General features: G+C 42.5%; 1 protein-coding gene across 7 annotated transcripts in view; it reads left to right on the forward strand.

Annotated features, from left to right (window-relative positions):
• The window catches only part of ATP6V0A1 (ATPase, H+ transporting, lysosomal V0 subunit a1), an 86,660-nt gene that overhangs the window by 43,771 nt on the left and 22,832 nt on the right, over positions 1 to 20,057 (forward strand). For 5 of the 7 annotated variants that reach the window (XM_006832670.1, XM_006832669.1, XM_006832671.1 and 2 more), the window contains 9 exons: positions 160 to 242; positions 1,325 to 1,451; positions 4,236 to 4,318; positions 6,953 to 7,046; positions 9,982 to 10,194; positions 12,272 to 12,422; positions 13,074 to 13,213; positions 13,518 to 13,675; positions 19,343 to 19,433. In XM_006832670.1, coding sequence (XP_006832733.1) covers positions 160 to 242; positions 1,325 to 1,451; positions 4,236 to 4,318; positions 6,953 to 7,046; positions 9,982 to 10,194; positions 12,272 to 12,422; positions 13,074 to 13,213; positions 13,518 to 13,675; positions 19,343 to 19,433 — 1,140 coding nt within the window. Of the gene's footprint in view, positions 1 to 138; positions 243 to 1,324; positions 1,452 to 4,235; positions 4,319 to 6,952; positions 7,047 to 9,981; positions 10,195 to 12,271; positions 12,423 to 13,073; positions 13,214 to 13,517; positions 13,676 to 19,342; positions 19,434 to 20,057 lie in introns of all 7 variants that reach the window. The other 2 variants (XM_006832668.1, XM_006832667.1) reach the window with 1 other exon arrangement.

Here is a 20,057-nt window from a genome sequence, read left to right on the forward strand (position 1 = left end):
TTGGTGGTTTTTTTGTTTTGTTTTGTTTTGTTTCCTTCTTCTCTTTTCATCTTTATTTTCTGAACTTATCTCCTGGTTCCTCGTTCCCTGCATGCCACTAACTATTTTCATTAGATATTAATTGATTTGTGAATTCAGGCTGAATTGCATCATCAGCAGATGGCGGATCCAGACCTGTTGGAAGAATCCTCATCCCTTTTGGAGCCAAGTGAGATGGGAAGAGGCACACCTTTAAGACTTGGGTAAGTACTACTTCAGCCCTTCCCTGCTCAGTGGGGTCATGTTTATTTTGCTATTTAAAAGAGGCTGGCGATTCACTTGCTGACAGAATGCACTGTCCTCTGAGCCTGTGGAAAAGTATTCCTAAATCAGTGGCATCACTAGGGCTGGTATCCCCAATGTGGTGACTCTTGGTGCCATTCCACTATGGACCTCCTCCCCAGACCATATAGTATTCACAGGCATGTTTAGCATCAATTTTAATCATAGAATAACATGTGATAAATATTGTTTGTAAGTTGCTTACGTATAGTATTTCTCAGACAATATGAATACTAATAACAAAATTGTTTTGTAAAATCTTTCTATATTGAATGACAACCTCATTAGTTACCACATTATTAGTGACTAAACAGAAACCTTTACTTTTCTGTCTTTTCCTGTAATTGCTACTTCTTTCTCAAAAAAGTTATTGACATAGGTTCACAAATCCTAATTATCACAGTATTGTAGCTAAAACACCAGAAAATTTGACAAACTCAAGAACTACTGTGGCAGCCACAAAAACCGTAGCACTTGCTTTTAACAGACAAGGCTACAGATACCAAGTGCCATTGTAATTGGATAATGATGACAGCTCTGACTGGAGCACATTGTGGTTGTTGTTAAGTACTGTTGAGTCACCTCTGACTCAGAGTAACTGTGCACTGCCCAGTCCTGCACCATCTTTACAGTGGTTACGCTTGAGTCCATTGTTCAAACCACTCTTTCAATCCATCTCATTGAAAGTCGTCTTCTTCTCGGTTGACGCTTTACTTTACCAAGTATGATGTCCTTTTTTAGGGATTGGTCCCTCCTGACAGCATGTCCAAAGTATGTGAGATGAAGTCAGACCATGCTCGCTTCTAAAGAGCGTTCTGGCTGTACTTCTTCCACTCTGTACTGGCTCCACAGTGAGACCATGAATAAGATTTTGGTAGTGTGTTGACATCATGATGCATGGTCCCATATGTATAGTCCTGGCCTCTTTCCTTTCCTCTTTGTCTTTAAAGCCACCCATCCCTGACATGGAACAAAGTTCCCATTCTGGCTCTTCTCCCCACAGCTTCGTGGCTGGTGTGATTAACCGGGAGCGCATCCCTACCTTTGAGCGCATGCTGTGGCGCGTGTGCCGAGGAAATGTGTTCCTGCGACAGGCTGAGATCGAGAACCCTCTGGAGGATCCTGTGACTGTAAGACAAGGAAATTGCATCTCATGGAGTAGGTCTTGAAAAGGGAGCTGTAAGAAATGGCGCCAGCCATCCCTCCCAGAGCACATTCTACGTTGCTGGACTCCGTAATTCATTGCGGTGGTCTTACAGAACTCAGACACCATACTCACAGTTATGGGGTCTACTAGGGGAGATCAGAACCTGCTCAGGGCACAGTTCTTTCTGTCTAGACAGCCCCTCCTCAGCAACACCTGAAGGCAGGTCTTTCTCTGGCTTGTCTGCCCCTTGCGCTGGCCTTGGCTTCAGCAATATTACAAAGGTCTTTTAGGGCTGCCCATCAATGCTTACCACTCCACCGTAGCACACCACTCCACCATAGCCTCACCCTGAAGGCATTTAGCCATAACTCCACGGGTCAGCAAATCTAGGTCCCCAGTTAAGCACCTGGAGGCACCCCAGTCTGCAAGCGAGCCTCCTGCCCAAAGGCACTCAGGTGTTCTTGCTCCATGGTTTGGGTAGCCCACTGCTCTGTCTGGGCGCTAACTCTGGGTTCTGCTGCTGGTACTCCTCTGCTGTTTGTCTGGTGTCACAGCATTCTGACCCTGGGTCAGAGAGGTTCAAAGCACAGGGATCTTGGAGACCAAAGGATACACTCCACTGATTCCCCATTCCTGCTTCTGAGATGACTTATTTTTTGCACATTAAGAGTTCCAAGTTTTTATAATTATAATGAACCCTATTAATTGCTCACAACTGAATCCTAATCCATTAGCATCTTCCCCCACCTTCTCTTACCCAGACTCTTCAAGAAAAAAGTTGTTTGGTGGGAATTTACAAAGACTATGACTAGAAGAGACATTAAATAATTCACGGCATCCCAGGAACCCAGAGCTACTAGTACCTGGACATTGTTGCCACCTGAGCAGACCCTTCCACAGGGGAGCCCTTAGGTTTATCCCTGCTTTGATCTGAGAATTTGTAGGACTGCTCCTTTCCTCTAACTTCCTTTGTATGTAAACATCTAATGTATACGTGACATATATGTACACATTTTCAAGCTGTATTTGTATAGACATTATTTTAATTGGAAATACAGGTTTTTTTTCCTCTCCAGTTATTTTAAACTTTATTTTTATTTATTTTTGTTGTTGCTGGTCTGGGAAATTAGACTTTTATAAAAAATTAACTTAAAGCAAGACATCTGGTTTCAAGTTTGGTGACATGCATGTGTAAAGAGAGAAGGACTGAGCCCCTAAACTGTGATCTGTGTAATGTAGACATTTCCATTGGTAAGGGTTTGGGGTCGATTTACTGGGAGAATTAGAAACTTGGTTTGAAAATTTGCATTATGCAAAATAGGATGGTTGTTCTTCCCCACCCAATGCTTTGGAAAGTAGGAACAGTTTAATATCTTGACATTTGACATGATGGAGCAGAACTTACAGCCCAGGCCTTAAGTACAAGGTCGCTATGAGTCGGAACCGACTCCATAGCACTTAGCAGCAGCAAGTAAGTATGGTAATTCCTGGTTTGGAAGATTGCAAACAAAACCATTAAATGCACTGCAAACATCTTACCTCACCTTTGTATTCATGTTACTTAGAAGCCTGGAGGTGGTTTTTCTGTTCTAAATTGTCGTATGGATTTCTTCAGTTATTATTTTTTCTACTTCAGAGAGATTGAAATGTAAGATTTCTAACTTGGGAGGGTTATGCAGCTGAGAATGATGTGGTTACATGACTTTTATTCTCTGTGCTGAGTAGGAATGTGATACTTACGTGGTAGTGAGTTCAGTTACCCAGAGGAGCAACTTTACATTACAGTCTCTTCTAAAGGCTGTTCTTGGGTTGTGAAAGCATGGTAATGTGTAGTCACACCTAACGTGGAACTGTCCTCACAATTACTCAGCCAGCTTTCCTCTGGGCAAGAGAAAGATTATTTTATCAACAGATCAGGAAAGGTGGTCTGGCTTTTCACAATAGAGCAGCTGACAAAGATTGTTCTTTGGTTTAGCCTTAGAGAATTTAGGGTTTAAGCCTACTGTGTCTTCGTTAGCTCTTATCTATCTTATTTTCTTCACTCGTTTTCCCTTCTTATTATAAAACTAATTTGCTCTGTAGGCATATCAGAAACTATGAGCCCCAGAGACAATGCTGGCTAACACACCATAGATTTTAGGTTTCTGATCTTTCTTTCCAACCCTTGCTTCAGACTCCAGGTGTAAACTTGATATTTGGGATGGATTGCTTGTCTTTCTGCCCCAAACTAGCACAAATTGTGAGAGTCTACATCAACATTGAGGAGTTCCCAGTACGCATTCAGTCTTTGTAATCTGGGAATTTCTAAGCATGTCAACAGACAGGAACAGCTTCTTTCTCTTTCCTCCTGTCATTCAGGCAATGTAAGATTGAACGTTGAATACATAAATAGTGCTGAGAGAAGCAACCTCCTAACATCTGTGTCAAACTCTTGGTTGAATCTCAAGAGAGTTTTGTGAATTAGAGATTACAACGCAAATGTTCTTTGTTGTTAAAGTGCTGTCAAGTTGGTGCCAACTTAGAGCAACTCTATATAGGGTTTCCAAGGAGTTACTGGTGGGTTAAAACTGCCAACCTTGTGACTAGCAGTCCAGTGCTTATCCTTCAGCGGCACACCAAGACTCCAAAATATGGAGTGGGGTTAAAGTACAGAGTTGCTCTATCACCGAAGGATTCCTATTGTCTGTCCTTCATCACCAAAAAGTAAGTTAAGTTTTCATCTATATTACTGATGTCTGAACTCTTGATTTTTGGTTTTGGGGCCTAGGGTGACTACGTGCACAAGTCTGTGTTTATCATTTTCTTCCAAGGCGATCAGCTGAAAAACAGAGTCAAGAAAATCTGTGAAGGGTAAGAGATACCTATCTCTGCTCAAGAGGACACAGCCATTCCACTGAAGTGTTTAATCTTGGAATAAAATAGTGAAACACGATCCTTTATCATCTACACTGACCCATGATTGTATCTTTTAGTAATGTCGTTGTGTGCCGTTGAGCTAAATCCAACTCATCACAACCCTGCATAGGGTTTCCAAGAGCAGCTATTGGATTTGAACTGGTAACCTTGCCACTAGTCTAGTACTTATCCTCCTACCATGGTTCTTAGCAATCTTAGAGCTGTTTAAAGCAGTGAGAAATGGTCCAAGTTCATGGTTTTAAAGTTCAGCTATAAGGTGCTTTATGTCCATGGTATATTCTGTGAAGTAGAACATTATATAATTTGGATGTTTTAAGAACATTCTCTTACATGATATTCTCACAATGTCCAAATCACATAATATCTGAGGTCACATACATGGCTTGTGTGGAGGGAGTCGCAGGCCTGGGACCAGGCAGTTGCTGCTCTCTGCGGCTGTGCAGCTCTGCTCCCTGTGTTCGTGCCTTGCTCCGGCACAGCATTCCAGCTGGGAAGACAGGACAGAGCAATGCTTGCTTCTGACCCCGTGGTGCTGATGTTTCTCTCCACTTTGGCTATTGCAGTTGTGGGGCTGCATACGCCTTAGGGAACATCAGGAGTCCCTCACCTTCACCTCCAAGGCATCAGCATGACACCCCTCCCTCAGCCCTGAGGTGCTCTGCCAGCCACAGCTAGTGGAGGAATGGTCACATCTGGACCCCAAGATGTCCAGAAACCCAAGCTCTAGAGAAACACCTCTTGGCCTAATTTTGAGTTAGAGCCCGAGAAGGCACCACCACCTCCCTAGCCAGACACTCCTGAGGTGGAAGTGAGCTGGAACACAGGAGCCCTGAGAAGACTCTTCCCCAGAGGCCCACATGTGGGGACAGCTTTGGCCAGTTTGGAGCAGTCTTTGGACCAGCCACTAGGGCCTGGACCCTGCTTGTAAAAGAAGTGCACCTGGCACATGACACTCCTGCCTCAGGAGATGTGAGACTTGTGGCAAGAGCTTCAAGGACAGTTCACTGCTGCTTGAACTTCAGCACATCTGCACAGGGAGGAGCTCAACACCCCCCACGAGGACAGCAAGCATTTCTGCACTGGGCCAGCTTCCTCCAGCGCCACCACATTCACATGTGTGTTCAGCTACTGCCCACGTTTCTCACAGCACCAGCACATGCATAATAGCAACAAATCCTCCAGGTGTGGGGAGAGCCAGGCCTTCAGCCAGATCTCCAACCTGGTGTAGCACCAGAGGCCACACACCTGCAACCAGTGTGGCAAGGCCTTCAAGTAGAGCCCTGAGCTCCGCAAGCAACATACAGTGAGAAACCCTGTGAGTGCAGCAAAACCTTTCATAGCTGCTCCCCCTTCTTCTGGCAAGCCTAAACCCAGGCAGTTGCTGCTTGCTGCAACTGCACAACTATTCTCCCCATGCCCGTGTGGCAAGCCTGGACCCACTCGGGTGAGAAACCCTTGGCCTGCAGCAAAGCCTTTACTGAGAGCTCGCAGCTCAGCCAGCACCAGAGGATCTGCTACCAGAAGGAGGCGGGTTAGCTGGGCAGAGCCCGTGAGGGACATCGGCCGATATTAAAACCTCAGAGGCCAGGGCTCCAATCTGTCCACCTTCCCATGTAGGCACCCAGCTCTGCATGTCCAAGTCTCCAATCCTTTCTGATTGCTGGGGTGGTACAAAGCCTTATGGGACCCAGGCATACCAAGAGACTTCAAAAAGTTTGGGGAAGAATGGAATTAAAAGACAATAGAAAATTTCCATGAATATTTTAAAGCCCCCTTATATATGCAGTTGGATGGTTGTCCAAAGGAACATTATGTTTCACATACCTGTATTGTGAAAACTACAGTTACCTTTTTCTGTGAGAAATAACTAAGACTCATGCTTTATAAATACCCCGTTATGATGGGTTTGTGTACCCAGGAAAGTGTCATGAGCTCTGTGTTCTTAAAATTTTCTGAAATTCTGCCCTTAAGAATTTTTTCCTTGCCACTTTTCCCCAGTAATTTACGATATAATTTGTAGTTGTTGTTAGGTACCGTCAAGTTGGTTTCATCTCATAGCAAGCAAGCCTGTGTACAATAGAACAAAATACTGCCTGATCCTGTGCCATCCTCATAATTAATATATCTGAGCCCATTCTTGCTGCCACTGAGTCACCCCATCTCATTGGAGATCTTCCTAGTTTTCGTTGACCATCCACTCTACCAAACATGATGTCCTTCTCCAGAGACTGGTCCTTCCTGACACCGTGTCCAAAGTATGAGAGAGAAAGTCTCACCATCCTCCCTTTTAAGGAGCAATCCAGCTGTATGTCTTCCAAAATATAATTTACTTTTTTGCTTTGTTTTACTTTGTTCTTACCTCAAAGGAATTTAATAGCTACAGAGAATGTACAGATAGTTCAAATGTCTATTTTCAGGCCAGTTCTTATAAGTAATTGCTGATTAGCATGTCAGTCTAAGTTATTTCTATTTAGATTTTCAGAGTAAATTCGGATTATTTCTGAAGATTGTTAAAACTGGATGATTAAGAAATGTCAATATTCCTTTGATCGTGTCTGTGTATTCCAGATTCCGAGCCTCACTCTATCCGTGTCCTGAGACGCCACAGGAAAGGAAGGAAATGGCTTCTGGAGTAAATACCAGGATTGATGATCTCCAAATGGTACACAGAGGGCTGGAGGGAGTGTGTTTTTGTGAAATGAAAGAATAGAAGACCATTCTCCTTCCTTGAAACATTAATAGTTTATTAGTCACCTGTAACAGCCTAGGCTACCAGACCAAGAAGTATCTGTGGGTAATATGTCCCCCTGGAAACTAGGGGGAAAGTCTCAGGGAAGGACTGTTTAAAAATACTTTTGTTAAATGCCATCAAGTCAGTTCTGACTCATAGTGACGGGGCTTCCATGGAGCAGCTGGTGGGTTTGAACCACCAACCTTGTGATTAGCTTATTCAACAGCACCACACCAGGACTCCAAAAATAGGACTAGTCATCCTCCCAGGAGATGGAATGCTGATGTTGTTGATACCAAAATGAGTCAGTCCCTCTCTATATCTGAGATATGTTCTATAACAAAAAGAACCAATATGCTTGGCTACGAAAAACAGAACCACCTGTAGATTAAGTTCTGCTCTCTTACACACATGCTGTACCCCCAGAGGCAGCCACCTGGACAGCTTGGTGTGTATCCTTCAGGTCGCCTTAGATTTTAACTACACAGTCTATTCCAAGAGCCCTGCTATGGCTCTTGTACTCAGAAAGCGATTGTGTTACATTTCTTCCAAATCATGGTGTAGAGCATACAAGCACAGTGGCTCTAAGGGAGGAGTCAGTATTTTACACACACCGGCAGGGGAGAAGGTGGCAGGTTGGGACTTTATTCCCTGGTGGAAGAACGAATGTTTGATTGCCCCTTTGAAACACTAGTAAACATACTTAACCCTAAAGGCAGTTCCTTGTACCAGTGGCAAAATTGTCAGTTATATAAATCTAATTTCAACTTTCTTTCCCCAAAATTCTCCCTCTGAGTTGGAGACAAAAAGAACTCGGAGGTGCCAGGCTACCTTTACTCCCCACTCTGATCTGGACTGCAATAGAACGTCCTGGACAGAGCAGGAGAAAAATGTAGAACACAATTCAAAATGATCAAATAGCTAAGATTTACCAGTTTAATAGAGACTGGCGAACCCTGAGACTATGGCGCTCGGATACCCCTTCAGACCTGGAACTGAGCCCATTCCTGTGGATCATCTTTCAGCCCATCAAGAGACAGGCCTGTAAAGTGAACAATAACATCCATGAGGAAAACACACCTGAGAACATTCCGCCATGAACCACGAGGGCAGTATTTGTCCCAAAACAAAGTTCAGAAGGCAGGAAAGGGCAGAAAAGATGGTGCCTAGAAATGGGGATCCCAGGGAGGAAATGAGAAGAGTACTATTACACTGAGGGAATTGCAATTAATACGAAATAAAATGTGTGTAAGTTGTTGACTGGGAAATGAATTTACCCTGTAAACTTTCACCAAACCACAATAAAATGTTTTTATAAAAAAAAATTCTCCCTCTGGCCCTCGTTCCCATTATACATGGCCACCCCACCCCTACCCCACCCACTGCTGACTCTTTTAAGATAGAAGTGTAGTGGATGAGAGGGGTCCTGGTGTGGCACTGTGGCTTAATGCACTGGGCTGCAAGATCTGTTTGAACCACAAGGCTGGCAGTTCAAGTTCACCAGCTGCTCCTCAGAAACAGGGTCTCTATGAGTTGGAACCATTGACAAGTGGATGTTAGGTGAAGTTAGTACATGCGGTCCCAGGGCTGTCTTACCTCCTCCCAGATTTGCAAATCTATTTAAAGAGGATGTGATCTATTCAGGGTAAAAGACCAGAGCCAGTACTCAGTAGTATAATGGTGAGTATCCCCACCGATCAGAGTAAATGGCCAGAATTTGATTTTTAAAATCCGCCTTGACAGACTGAAACTCTAAAAAGGGATACTAAGAAGGGGTATGTGGCAGGAGGGGCTAGGAAAGAGAAAAGCAAATAGAACTTTTTGAAATTGTGAAGTAGTCCACAATGGAGAGAGAGAGAGTAGCTTTGCTCCTTATTCTCAGGCGAAACAAGCACTTTCTCTGTGTGCCATGGCTTAAAAAACAGAAAACAACTTTCTGTGGAAATCGCTTTCCTCTGCCCAAGACTTTCTTTCTGAAGTTAGTTGCAACTTTGATCTATACTAATGGATGCTTCACGTGGAGACATGTGCAAATATATAGCTTTTTCCTCTTCAGAGAAATAGACTTTGGGTTGCTTGTCAAGTTCTTTCAAATTGGAAGTAGGGGGCTTAGCCCCTCTTCTGTATTGAAACCTTAAATAGTTGGCAATAAACATGACATGGAATATAAAATGTCCTTGCCCCTTCCCTAACCCCAGTCCTGATAATATGATTCCTCTGAGTAATACATACTATACTAGTTTCCAAAGGATAAGAGGTTGAAACTGTTCTCCCAAGAAATCTTGAGAGGGGTGAGGCCTTATCTGGCCCTGTGATGACAATGGGAGGTGACAGTCTCGATCCCCTCTAAAAGCCCTGGGTCCTCCTGATCCCATGTCTCCATCGTATGTCCCTCAGTATGACCTAGGCAGACAATGGTTTTCAATGCTGCCTCTTTCCCCACCACCACTGATGCTGGCTTAGGTTCAGGGGTTTGTTGACATCGTCAGCCTCTGAGCTTGTGATGCCCACTCTCTGAGTCTGAGTTAGGACCCCCCTATGGAAACTCACTGTTCTGTAATTCTCCAAAAGCCAATGGCCTGCATTTGTTTTGCTGTGTTCTCTGGGTTGGTAGCAAGATTAAATATAGAAAGAAAAGCTTTTTTTTTTTTCAGTTTTTGTTCAACTTGAGGATAAATAACTGTGTTTATAACTAGAAATCTAATTCTTTGGGATTTGGCAAAAAAGAAGCCATTATAGCCAAAAGAAGGGAAAAACCCCCAAATACATAGCAGCCTGTGTCAGAAGGCTGTGCCTCTTTGCCATTTATATCCTGAGGCCTAAGACTGGTGTTGGAAGGCTCCCTCCCTTGTTTCTCCCCATAAAGGTTCTGAATCAAACGGAGGATCACCGCCAGCGGGTTCTGCAGGCTGCTGCTAAGAACGTCCGGGTGTGGTTCATCAAGGTGCGGAAGATGAAGGCCATCTACCACACTCTGAACCTGTGTAACATAGATGTGACCCAGAAGTGCCTGATTGCAGAGGTGTGGTGCCCTGTCACAGACCTAGACTCCATCCAGTTTGCACTCAGAAGGGGCACGGTGAGTCCCTCACAGCTAGCAGGGCAGTGTGCGTCCAAGAGGGAAAATGCCCCCAACAGTAACATTAATCGAGCTCATTTTTATGACAGTTAACTTTCAGAGTTTTTTGTTTGTTTTTTTTAACATAGTTACCTCATTCATATGCTGATAATATATTAGGTAGTACAGAGCCCTAGAGTGCTCCCCTTACTTTACAATGTGGAAGCTGCAATTCAGGAATGAATTGACTTGTTCATCTATCCATGATTCTTCAAGAGGATAGCTCATGACCAGAACATATGTTTCCTGACTCTCTCAGTCCAGTAGACTTCTATAGTAGAACCAGACAGAGCCCTTTGTAGATAGAGTGACTGCTCTGTCTACCACTGACCTAGGGGCTGGAAGGGATAGAGAAATGTCAAAAACATGCCCTCCGGTATCTTACAGCCTGTTAGGAGAGGCTGACATACAAGGCAATTTGTACTAAGAGTGGCGTGCGGTGTATATGTGTGGAGGAAGGGTATATGTGTGCTAGCTTTTCCTGCTCAGAAAAGACTTGAAGACGAAGGTAGCATTTGATGAGCACTTTGAAGAATGGGTGAGCTGTTGATCAGCAGTGACAAGAAGAGAACATTATGGACAAAGGCAAGAGGTTCAGTGCAACAGTGGGCGGCTGGGCCGGGCAGGAATTATAATGTATAATGGGTTGGCTGAAAGAGTGGGAGGTAAACCTTGACTAGGTAGATTTTAGAACCTAATTGTGGAGGGTGTTTAAATAGCATAAACTTTAAATTTTATTCCATAGGATCGGTATTGAAAGTTACTGGGTAGTTACTGGGCAGGATCAAAAGAGCACTGTGACAGTCATCGGTTCATAGTATTATGTATCTAGTTTGGATTGGGGAATACAGAGAGTCCATAGGTGGGGGATTAAATTCGTATTGTAGACTTGGAATAGTAAGTCATAAGCACCCATCAGATACAGTTTTTTATAATGAATGGGGTTGGGAAAATAGTGGATTTGTGAGACATTCTGAAGGCAGACTCAACAGGCACATTTGATTGCAAGCAAGATGCAGAAGAAAGAATTTTAATATTTTTTTAGAGGCATCAAAACTGAGTGGCTAGGGAAATAATGGTTACATTATTGGAAACAAAAGTTCAGCAAGAGAAGCCTGTTGATAGGGAAGGTTTCATTTCCATCACCTTGGGGTGCTGGACAGAAAGCCCCATGGCTCTGTCTAGCAACCGTAGGCTAGATTCTCAACAGGACAGAATGAAAGAAAGGGGAGTCATGAGAGTGGAATGGAGTGAGACCTCTGAGAGGAGACTGTGGAGAGACAATAAAGAAACTGAAGCTGAACCCTTGGAGACCAGCAGCATTATGGGATAGGGAGAGAAAGAAGAGCCAGCAGAGAGAGAAAAAGAATGGCTGGTGAGCTAGATGGGAACTCCCAAGGAATAAAAACTTTTGCCAAAGAAGAGGACGGTCTCTAGTGTCAAGAGAGAAGACCTGTGGATCTGGTGATGAGCCCACACACCCATTGCCGTAGAACTGATCGTGACTCATGGTGACCCTAAGACTGGAGTAGACCCCAGAGGGTTTTCAGGGCTGAAAATCTTCATAGAAGCAGACTGCCATATCTCTCTTCCCTGGAGAAGCTGGTGGGTTCTAACCTCTACCCATCTGGTTAGCATTCAGGCACTTAACCACTGCAAGGGATTAGGGAGTTATGAGTGGTTGCTGAAGAAGAGAATGCATTTTCTCCATAAAAGATGGGAAATAATACTTGTAGGTGAGCCTCCAGAGAAGGAGATTCCACCTTTTCTTTGGCTACACATTCTAGAGTTAAATTTTTTTCATAGTAAGAATGTTCCTCCTGAGAATTTAAATCATCCATTGCAAATTTTGTACCTATACTAGTTTCCCCATGGTAACTTACAATTTCATTTTCAGTTCCTTTTATTTAGGTCATTTACACTGAAAAGAATGGACAGATTTTATGTGGACAGTTCAATAAGTTGTGATAAATTTGTAACCACCACCTCTACAATCAGAAGGCTAACCCAGCTTTGACATGTGCTTAATGCTTTTCAGGAACACAGTGGCTCCACCGTTCCCTCCATTTTGAACAGGATGCAGACAAACCAGACTCCTCCAACATATAACAAAACCAACAAGTTCACATATGGCTTTCAGAATATAGTAGACGCTTATGGAATTGGAACTTACCGGGAGATAAATCCAGGTGAAAAAAAACAACAACAACAAAATCTTTTCTGTATAGAGGTTTGGTTTTGTTTTTAACTTTAAATGGATTCTTTCATATACCCTCACAGCTGTAAAGCACTTGCCCTCTCTCAAACCAACTATTTTCAAGGGCTGCTTAAAGAAAACTATCTTTTCTAAGATGCCTGATATTTTAAAATGCCTTGTTCCTGGCTGCCAGGCTGGGCAGAGAAAATACTGCAATTATTGTCTATGTTAGACACAAGACTGATTTCTGCTCTTCTAGGAGAGTTATTAAATCAACAGTCTGAAGATTCATTTTCTGCAGCAAGTGCCTTGTTCTGTTCTAAGGCTTCTCTCACATTAGTTCGTTTTATCCAGCGTTGCCCAAAAGAAGAACGCTCTCCTGGCCCAGGCATAGCATCTCAGGTGGTTGGTTGCCAGAGCTATCTAGAAGACAAAGCTTTCTGGTGTTCTTCTTTGTTAGCGGCAGCTCTGTGTGAGCTGTGCAGACTCTGCCCTGGGAGATTACTCCTGACAGACTACCTGCCTGGCAGCTTGGGAAAAAGTCACTCCATTGATCATAGAGCATGGAGAGGAATGTGCTATCCAGGAAACTCTTACAATTTTCTGTATTTTCTCTTTTTCCTTCTTTTGTTTCTTTATATAGCTCCATATACCATTATCACTTTCCCTTTCCTATTTGCTGTGATGTTTGGAGACTTTGGCCATGGCATTTTGATGACCCTTTTTGCTGTGTGGATGGTGTTAAGGGAGAGCCGGATTCTCTCCCAGAAGAATGAGAATGAGGTAATGTGTGTTACATTTACACTGGGCTTGTAATTGCGTAAACAGTCAGGATGAAAATTGTCATCTGGAAGTCTTGGGCATAGGGAAGTTAATGCTCATCTTATCATTAAAGAGACCATGTGCTGTGAAAGGGAATCTCTGATTAGCATTGTGTTTTGATCTTTGCTTTAAGCTTTCTGATCCAGAATGAGGTACAGTGATATGAAAGGGTATGAGAGGAAGGAACTAGTGTATTCTAAATAACATGGTCACTCATGAGCTGCTGTAGGTACATCCTTACTGACTTCTTTCTTCTGGTTCCCAGATGTTTAGCACCATATTCAGTGGCCGATACATCATTCTGTTGATGGGTGTGTTCTCCATCTACACTGGCCTCATCTACAATGACTGCTTTTCCAAGTCTCTTAATATCTTTGGGTCATCCTGGAGTGTCCGGCCAATGTTCACTAAATCTAATTGGACGTAAGTTGCAGAAGATGCTGACATTCAAAGCTGATTCCTTTCATGCTCAGCTCTGTTTTTTGTGGTTGCTTTTTTTCCCCATTATTTTTTAATTTAATTTTTAAAAACTTTTTATTATTATTTGGGTGAAATAATTGATTTTCCATTCAACAATTCATACATATTATGTTTCCTGTCATTATTTGCAATTCCTACGATGTAACCTTGTAGTTGGAAAACCAGAAGGGAGCAACATCAGCATTCCTCAAGCTGAGGGAACTGAAGAAAAAAACTCAAGCGTTGACTTGCAATATGAAGGATACTATGGGCAAAATAAGGAGCTCTGGTAGTGTAGTGGGTACAAATCAGGCTGCTAACCTCAGGGGCAGCAGTTCGAAACTACCAGCTGTTCCGCGGGAGAAAGCAGAGGCTTTGTGCTCCCGTAAAGATTTACAGCCTCAGAAACCCTGTATAGGGTCGCTATGAGATGGAAACCGACTCCACAGCACATAACAACAACAACATGGGCAAAATGAGAGTGCTGGTGTGGCTCCGTAGGCTAATACGTCAGACTGCAAAGTTGTTTGACTTTCAAGGTTGGTGGTTCAAGCTCACCAGCTGCTCCTTGGAAACCTTATACAGGGTCGCTATGGGTCAGAATCGACTTGACGGCATTTAATAACAACAACAACATGGGCAAAATGGAGTTCTGGTGTGGTGTCGTGGGTTAATGCACTGGGCTGCAATGCCAGTTTGGACCGCAAGGTCGGTAATTCAAGCTCACCAGTTTGTTCCTTGGAAACCCTATACAGAGTCGCTATGATTCAGAACCAACTTGATGGCACTTAACAACAACAAAAATGGGCAAAATATTGAATGATGCAAAATGCATCAAAAGAAGATGGAAGAAATACACAGAATCACTGTGCTAAAAATAAATGGTTGATGTTCAACCAATTCAAGAGGTAGCATATGATCAAGAGCCAAAGATACTGAAAGAAGACATCCAACCTGCACTGAAGGCATTGGCAAAGAACGAGGCTCCGGGAATTGATGGAAGACAAATTGAAATCTTTCAGCTAACTGACAGAGCACTGGAGGCGCTCACTCATCTATGCCAAGAAATTTGGAAGACAGCTACCTGGCCAACTGTTTGGAAGAGATCCATATTTGTCACCATCCCAAAGAGAAGTGACCCAACGGAATGTGGAAATCATAAAACAATATCATTAATATCCCATGCGAGCAAAATTTTGCTAAAGATAATTCAAAAATGACTGCAAGCATACATTGACAGAGAACTTCCAGAGGTTCAAGCTGGAATTAGAAGAGGATGTGGAACGAGGGATACCAGTGCTGATGTCAGCTGAAGGCAGAGAAGACCAGGAAGATATTTACCTGTGCTTTATTGACTATGCAAAGGCTTTTGATTGTGTGGATCATGACAAATTATGAGCAGTATTGCAGGGAATGAGTATTCCAGAACACTCACTTGTACTCATGAGGAATCTGTACATAGACCAAGAGGCAGTTGTTCAAACAGAACATGGGAACACTGAATGGTTTAAAATTAGGAAAGGTGTGTGCCAGGGTTGTATTCTTTCACCATACTTACTCAGTTTGTATGCTGAGCAAATAATCTGAGAAGCTGAATTATATGAAGAAAAACAGAGCATCAGGATAAGAGACTCCTTAACAACCTGTGATATGCAGATGATACAACCTTGTTTGCTGAAAACAAAGAAGACTTAAAATATTTACTGGTGAAGATCAGAGATCACAGCTTTCAGTATGGATTGCATCTCAAAGTAAAGAAAACAAAAATCCTCACCACTGGACCAATAAATAACATCACGATAAATGGAGGAAAGATTGAAGTTGTCAAAACTTCATTTGGCTCAGATCAACCATCAACACTCAGGGAAGCAGCAATCAAGAAATCAAACAATGTATTGCATTAGGCAAATCTGCTGCACAAGACCTCTTTACAGTGTCCAAGAACAAAGATGTCAGTCGGAAGACTAAGGTGCGCCTGAACCAAGCTATGGTGTTTTCAATAACCTTATATGCATGCAGAAGTTGAACAGTGAATAAAGAAGCCCGTAGAAGAATTGATGCATTTGAGCTATAGTTGGAGGAGAATATTAAAAGTACCATGGGGAGGACAGTTCCTTGGATCTTAACCAAAGTATTGAAGATGACCCCTTTCTGGATGCCCACCTTCTACCTCACCACTCAATGCACACTCACTTTAGACCCAAATTTCATCCTCTTGCTACAGTTATAGCAAATCTTATCTTGTTAGTACACGTAAGTTGGCTGGGGAGAAAGTGAGGTTCTTGCAAATTCTATAAGCTCCTCAGAGGGCAATTTAGCTGTACAGCACTGGGTTGCAACTGCAAGGTCAGCAGTTCAAACTCACTAGCTGCTGTTGGAAACCTAAACAGGATTGCTCTGAGTCAACTGACTTGACGGCACACAACAACAACAGCAATAATCAACATTTGAGGAGCCCTAGTGGCGCAGTGCCTTAAGTGTTTGCCTGCTAACCCGCTCTGCAGGATGAACCCACAGCCAGAAGAGAGATGTGGCAGTTTGCTTCTGTAAAGATTCCAGCTCTATGGAGCTGCTCGGCTCTGTCCTGTAGCGTTGCTATGAATCAAGGTTAAACTCATGGGCAATGGGTTTAGGTTTTTGGAAGGACACTGTTACTTGAAGCACTTACTGTTGAAGATCAAAGATGGGACAGTCTTCAATATGGATAATAGTTCAACATAAAAGTATCCTTGCAACTAGATGATAAATGGAGAAAATATTGAAGTTGTGAAGAGTTTTGTTTTACTTGGATCTACAATCAATATCTGTGGAAGCAGCAGTCAAGAAATTACAGGACATATTGCATCGGCTAAGGAGCTCTGGTAGCGTAGTGGTTACGAATCGGGCTGCGAACCTTAAGGCCAACAGTTCGAAACTACCAGCTGTTCCGCGGGAGAAAGATGAGGCGTTCTGCTCCCATAAAGATTTATAGCCTCGGAAACCCTGTACAGGGTCGCTATGGGTCGGAACTGACTCCATGGCACTTAACAACAACAACAACATTGCATCGGCTAAATCTGTTGCAGAAGACCTCTTGAAAGTGTTGGGAAGGAAAGATGTCATCTGACCCGTGCCTTGGTATTTTCAATCACCTCCTGTGTGTTTTCAGTTGTCTCAGAGTCTGGGCTGTGAATAAGGAAGACTAGAGAAGAGCTGATGCATTTGAATTATGGTGTTGACAAAAAATATGGACTAAAGCATGGACTTCCAGAAGGAACAGATTTGTCAGGATGCTCCTTAGAAGCGAAGATGGTGAGATTATGTGTCATGTACTTTGGACATGCTATCAGGAGGCCCTAGTCCCTGGAGAAAGACATCATGCTTGATAAAGTAACGGGTCAGTGAAAAACCAGAAGACCCTCAATGAGTGGCTACAACAGTGAATTCAAACATAGTAACAGTTGATTAAGAGAATGGCACAGGACAGGACGTAGTGTTGTACGTAGGGTGTCTGTGTCTGAGAGCTGACTCACCAGCACCTAACAACAAGGATGTTGATAATAGCAGTGCTGTCTGTATTATCAAGGGACTGCAATGTAGATGCCATCAAGAGGACACTTTGTGTGTCCCACCACTTAAAGGAATATTATACAACTGTTAAAAAGAAATGGGCTAGATGTATACATTTTAGTATAGCATAATCTTCATAATTATGTTGAATTTTAAAAAATCATGTTTATAGCAGTGTGTATTTTACTACTTGCAGTTTTTTAAAGTTTTTCAAGCCCAAAGAAATACATATTGCATGCATATATTTCTGTATATAATAGTTTGTTGCCAGAAACATTCATATGACCCTGTTATAAAACTAGTTGCTGCTGAGGTGGGAAAAAAATTAAGTATGATGGACAGCCAAAAGAACAAACGAATCTGTGTTGGAAGAAGTACAGTCAGAATGTTCCTTGAAACCCAGGATGGTGAGACTTCGTCTCTCATACTTTGGGCATATTGTCAGGAGGGACCAGTCCTTGGAGAAGGATACCATGTTTGGTAAAATGGAGGTTCAGAGAAAAAGAGGAAGACCCCCCAATGAGATGGATTAGCACAGTGGTAGCAGTTATGGGCTCAAATGTAGCAGCGATTGTGAGGTTGGTGCCGGACCAGGCTGTGTTTCATTCTGTTGCTATGAGTCAATACCAACTGGATGGCTCCTAACAACAGTGTAACATCACTTATGCAGCTCCTTCCTAATGTTTCCTATTTCCATTCCTCCTCATTTCTTAACCCTCCTGAACTTTGCCCTTGGGTAAATATCTGTCATTGTGTGTGTGTTTGTGTGACTCAATGGTTAATAATTCTAAGGTATGTATCTCCCTGGTGTTATTATCCCACTTAGGACTATAGTTTGGCTGAAAATTGAGCCATGGGGGAGAGTTCATTTCCAGACCTCAAGGGCAACTAAGGGCCATAATCTCTGGCTCTGGTCTTTCACTAGTCTCTTTATGTCCGGTTAGCCTAGTCTTTTTTTTTTTTTTTTTTAATTAGGTTACTTGTCTTTTTCTTGCAGAGGTATTTTAGTTTCCTATAGATTTTAGAAATTATTCCCCTTGTCTGATATGTCGTTACAAAAGATTTTTTCCCATTCTGTGGGCTCCCTTTTTACTCTTTTGGTGAAATCCTTTGATGCACATAAGTTTCTAATTTTCAGAACATCCCAGTCGTCTATTTTGTCTTCTTTTGTTTGTGTAATTTTTGCAAAGTTCGTAATCTGTGTGTGCCCAGGATTGTTGTTGTTGTTAAGTGCCTTCGAGTCGGTTCCGACCCATAGCGACCCTGAACAGGGTTTCTGAGGATATAAATCTTTACGGGAGCAGAAAGCCTTATCTTTCTCCTGTGGATTAGAGCCCTTAAATTTGTCCCTATTTTTTCATTGATGACCTTGATAATTCTGGGATTCACATTAAGGTCTTTAATCCATAGGTTGTTTTTTTTTAATGATTTTTGGTTTCATTCCACACTTTTGCCCCACTCTATCCAGGACCTTCTAATGTGATCAGAAAGATTTCAGAGCAGTTAATAGTGGTAACTAAGTGCCATCTAGGTCTTCTGGTCTCAGGATTGCGGAGACGGATGTTTGTACGGTCCCTTAGTCCAGTGGACTAATTGTTTCTATGCATCTTTGATTTTTTTCACTCTTCTTTCCTTTGGACAGGGAGAGACCAAAAGTTGCATCTTAGATGCCTGCTCTTGTGACCTCTGATTTTTAAGACAAGTGGCAAATTAACACTTCTTTAGGAAGGAGTTGACAGTGTCTCTGTTTGAGGAGAATTCAGTCTCCTTTGATTTATGCTCCTACTTGTGAAGTGCTTTGTGACTTGATTAGCAGTCCCAAAGAACTGAGACTCTGAATTAAGCACATGACTTATTTAGTATGTAAATGAAACGCAAACTTCGAGCAATTTTTCCGCGGTTGTGTATGTGTGTTTAATGTTTATTTTTGTTCTCTTTGTTTCGCATTCTCAGCTGCTAATCTGTTCTTTTTATTGAAGAGACCATATAGCTATGGTAGTTTATTTTGGGGTCAGTTCCTGGACCCCAGTAGCCTCCCTTTTTCAATAAGAAACACATCTGACTTTTGTTCTAACATACTAGGGAGGAGACACTTCGGGGGAACCCCGTTCTCCAGCTGAACCCAGCTATCCCTGGCGTTTTTGGTGGACCATACCCTTTTGGCATCGATCCAGTAAGAGCACATCTTTCCTACATGTCTAACCCCAAATTTGTTCATTGTAAACCTGAAGTGAAAGATTTAAAGTGAAAATAAATCATTCCTTTGTTTTATGTTGACATGTTTTGGGGAAACCTTGGTAGATTTGTCCAGAATACATCAAAGCCAAGAGACCAAGGGGCAAACATTTCTTCGTGCACTGCTTACATCTGAGGTTGCTAATAATGTTGAGTCTGGGAAGATTTGCTTTCAAGATTCTTTCCCAGTGTATAATTTACTTCTACTTAGCTTGGATTTTATTTTTAGCCAGATGTTTGTTCCTATAAATATCTGGTTTCCATTCTATCTTTATATTTTTATCAATTCTTATCTCAAAGTATAATTTTTTTCAAATACTTTTAGCAAATAAGATATCAAATCTTTTGCATGGTGCGCTAATAAAAGAAAAGGAAAATTTTTCAAAATAAGCATTAGACAATTGTTGCTGTAAAGTGTCGTTGAGTCGGTTCTGACTCATTAACCATTCTGTGTAGGGTTTCCAAGGAGCTGCTGGTAGGTTTAAACTGCTGACCTTGTTAAGAAGTCCAGTGCTTATCCTATAGCACCACATTAGACAGTTGTTGTTAAGTGCCATCAAGT

The sequence above is a fragment of the Chrysochloris asiatica genome, unplaced genomic scaffold (assembly GCF_000296735.1).
Source record: "Chrysochloris asiatica unplaced genomic scaffold, ChrAsi1.0 scaffold00007, whole genome shotgun sequence".
Classification (NCBI taxonomy): Eukaryota; Metazoa; Chordata; class Mammalia; order Afrosoricida; family Chrysochloridae; genus Chrysochloris; species Chrysochloris asiatica.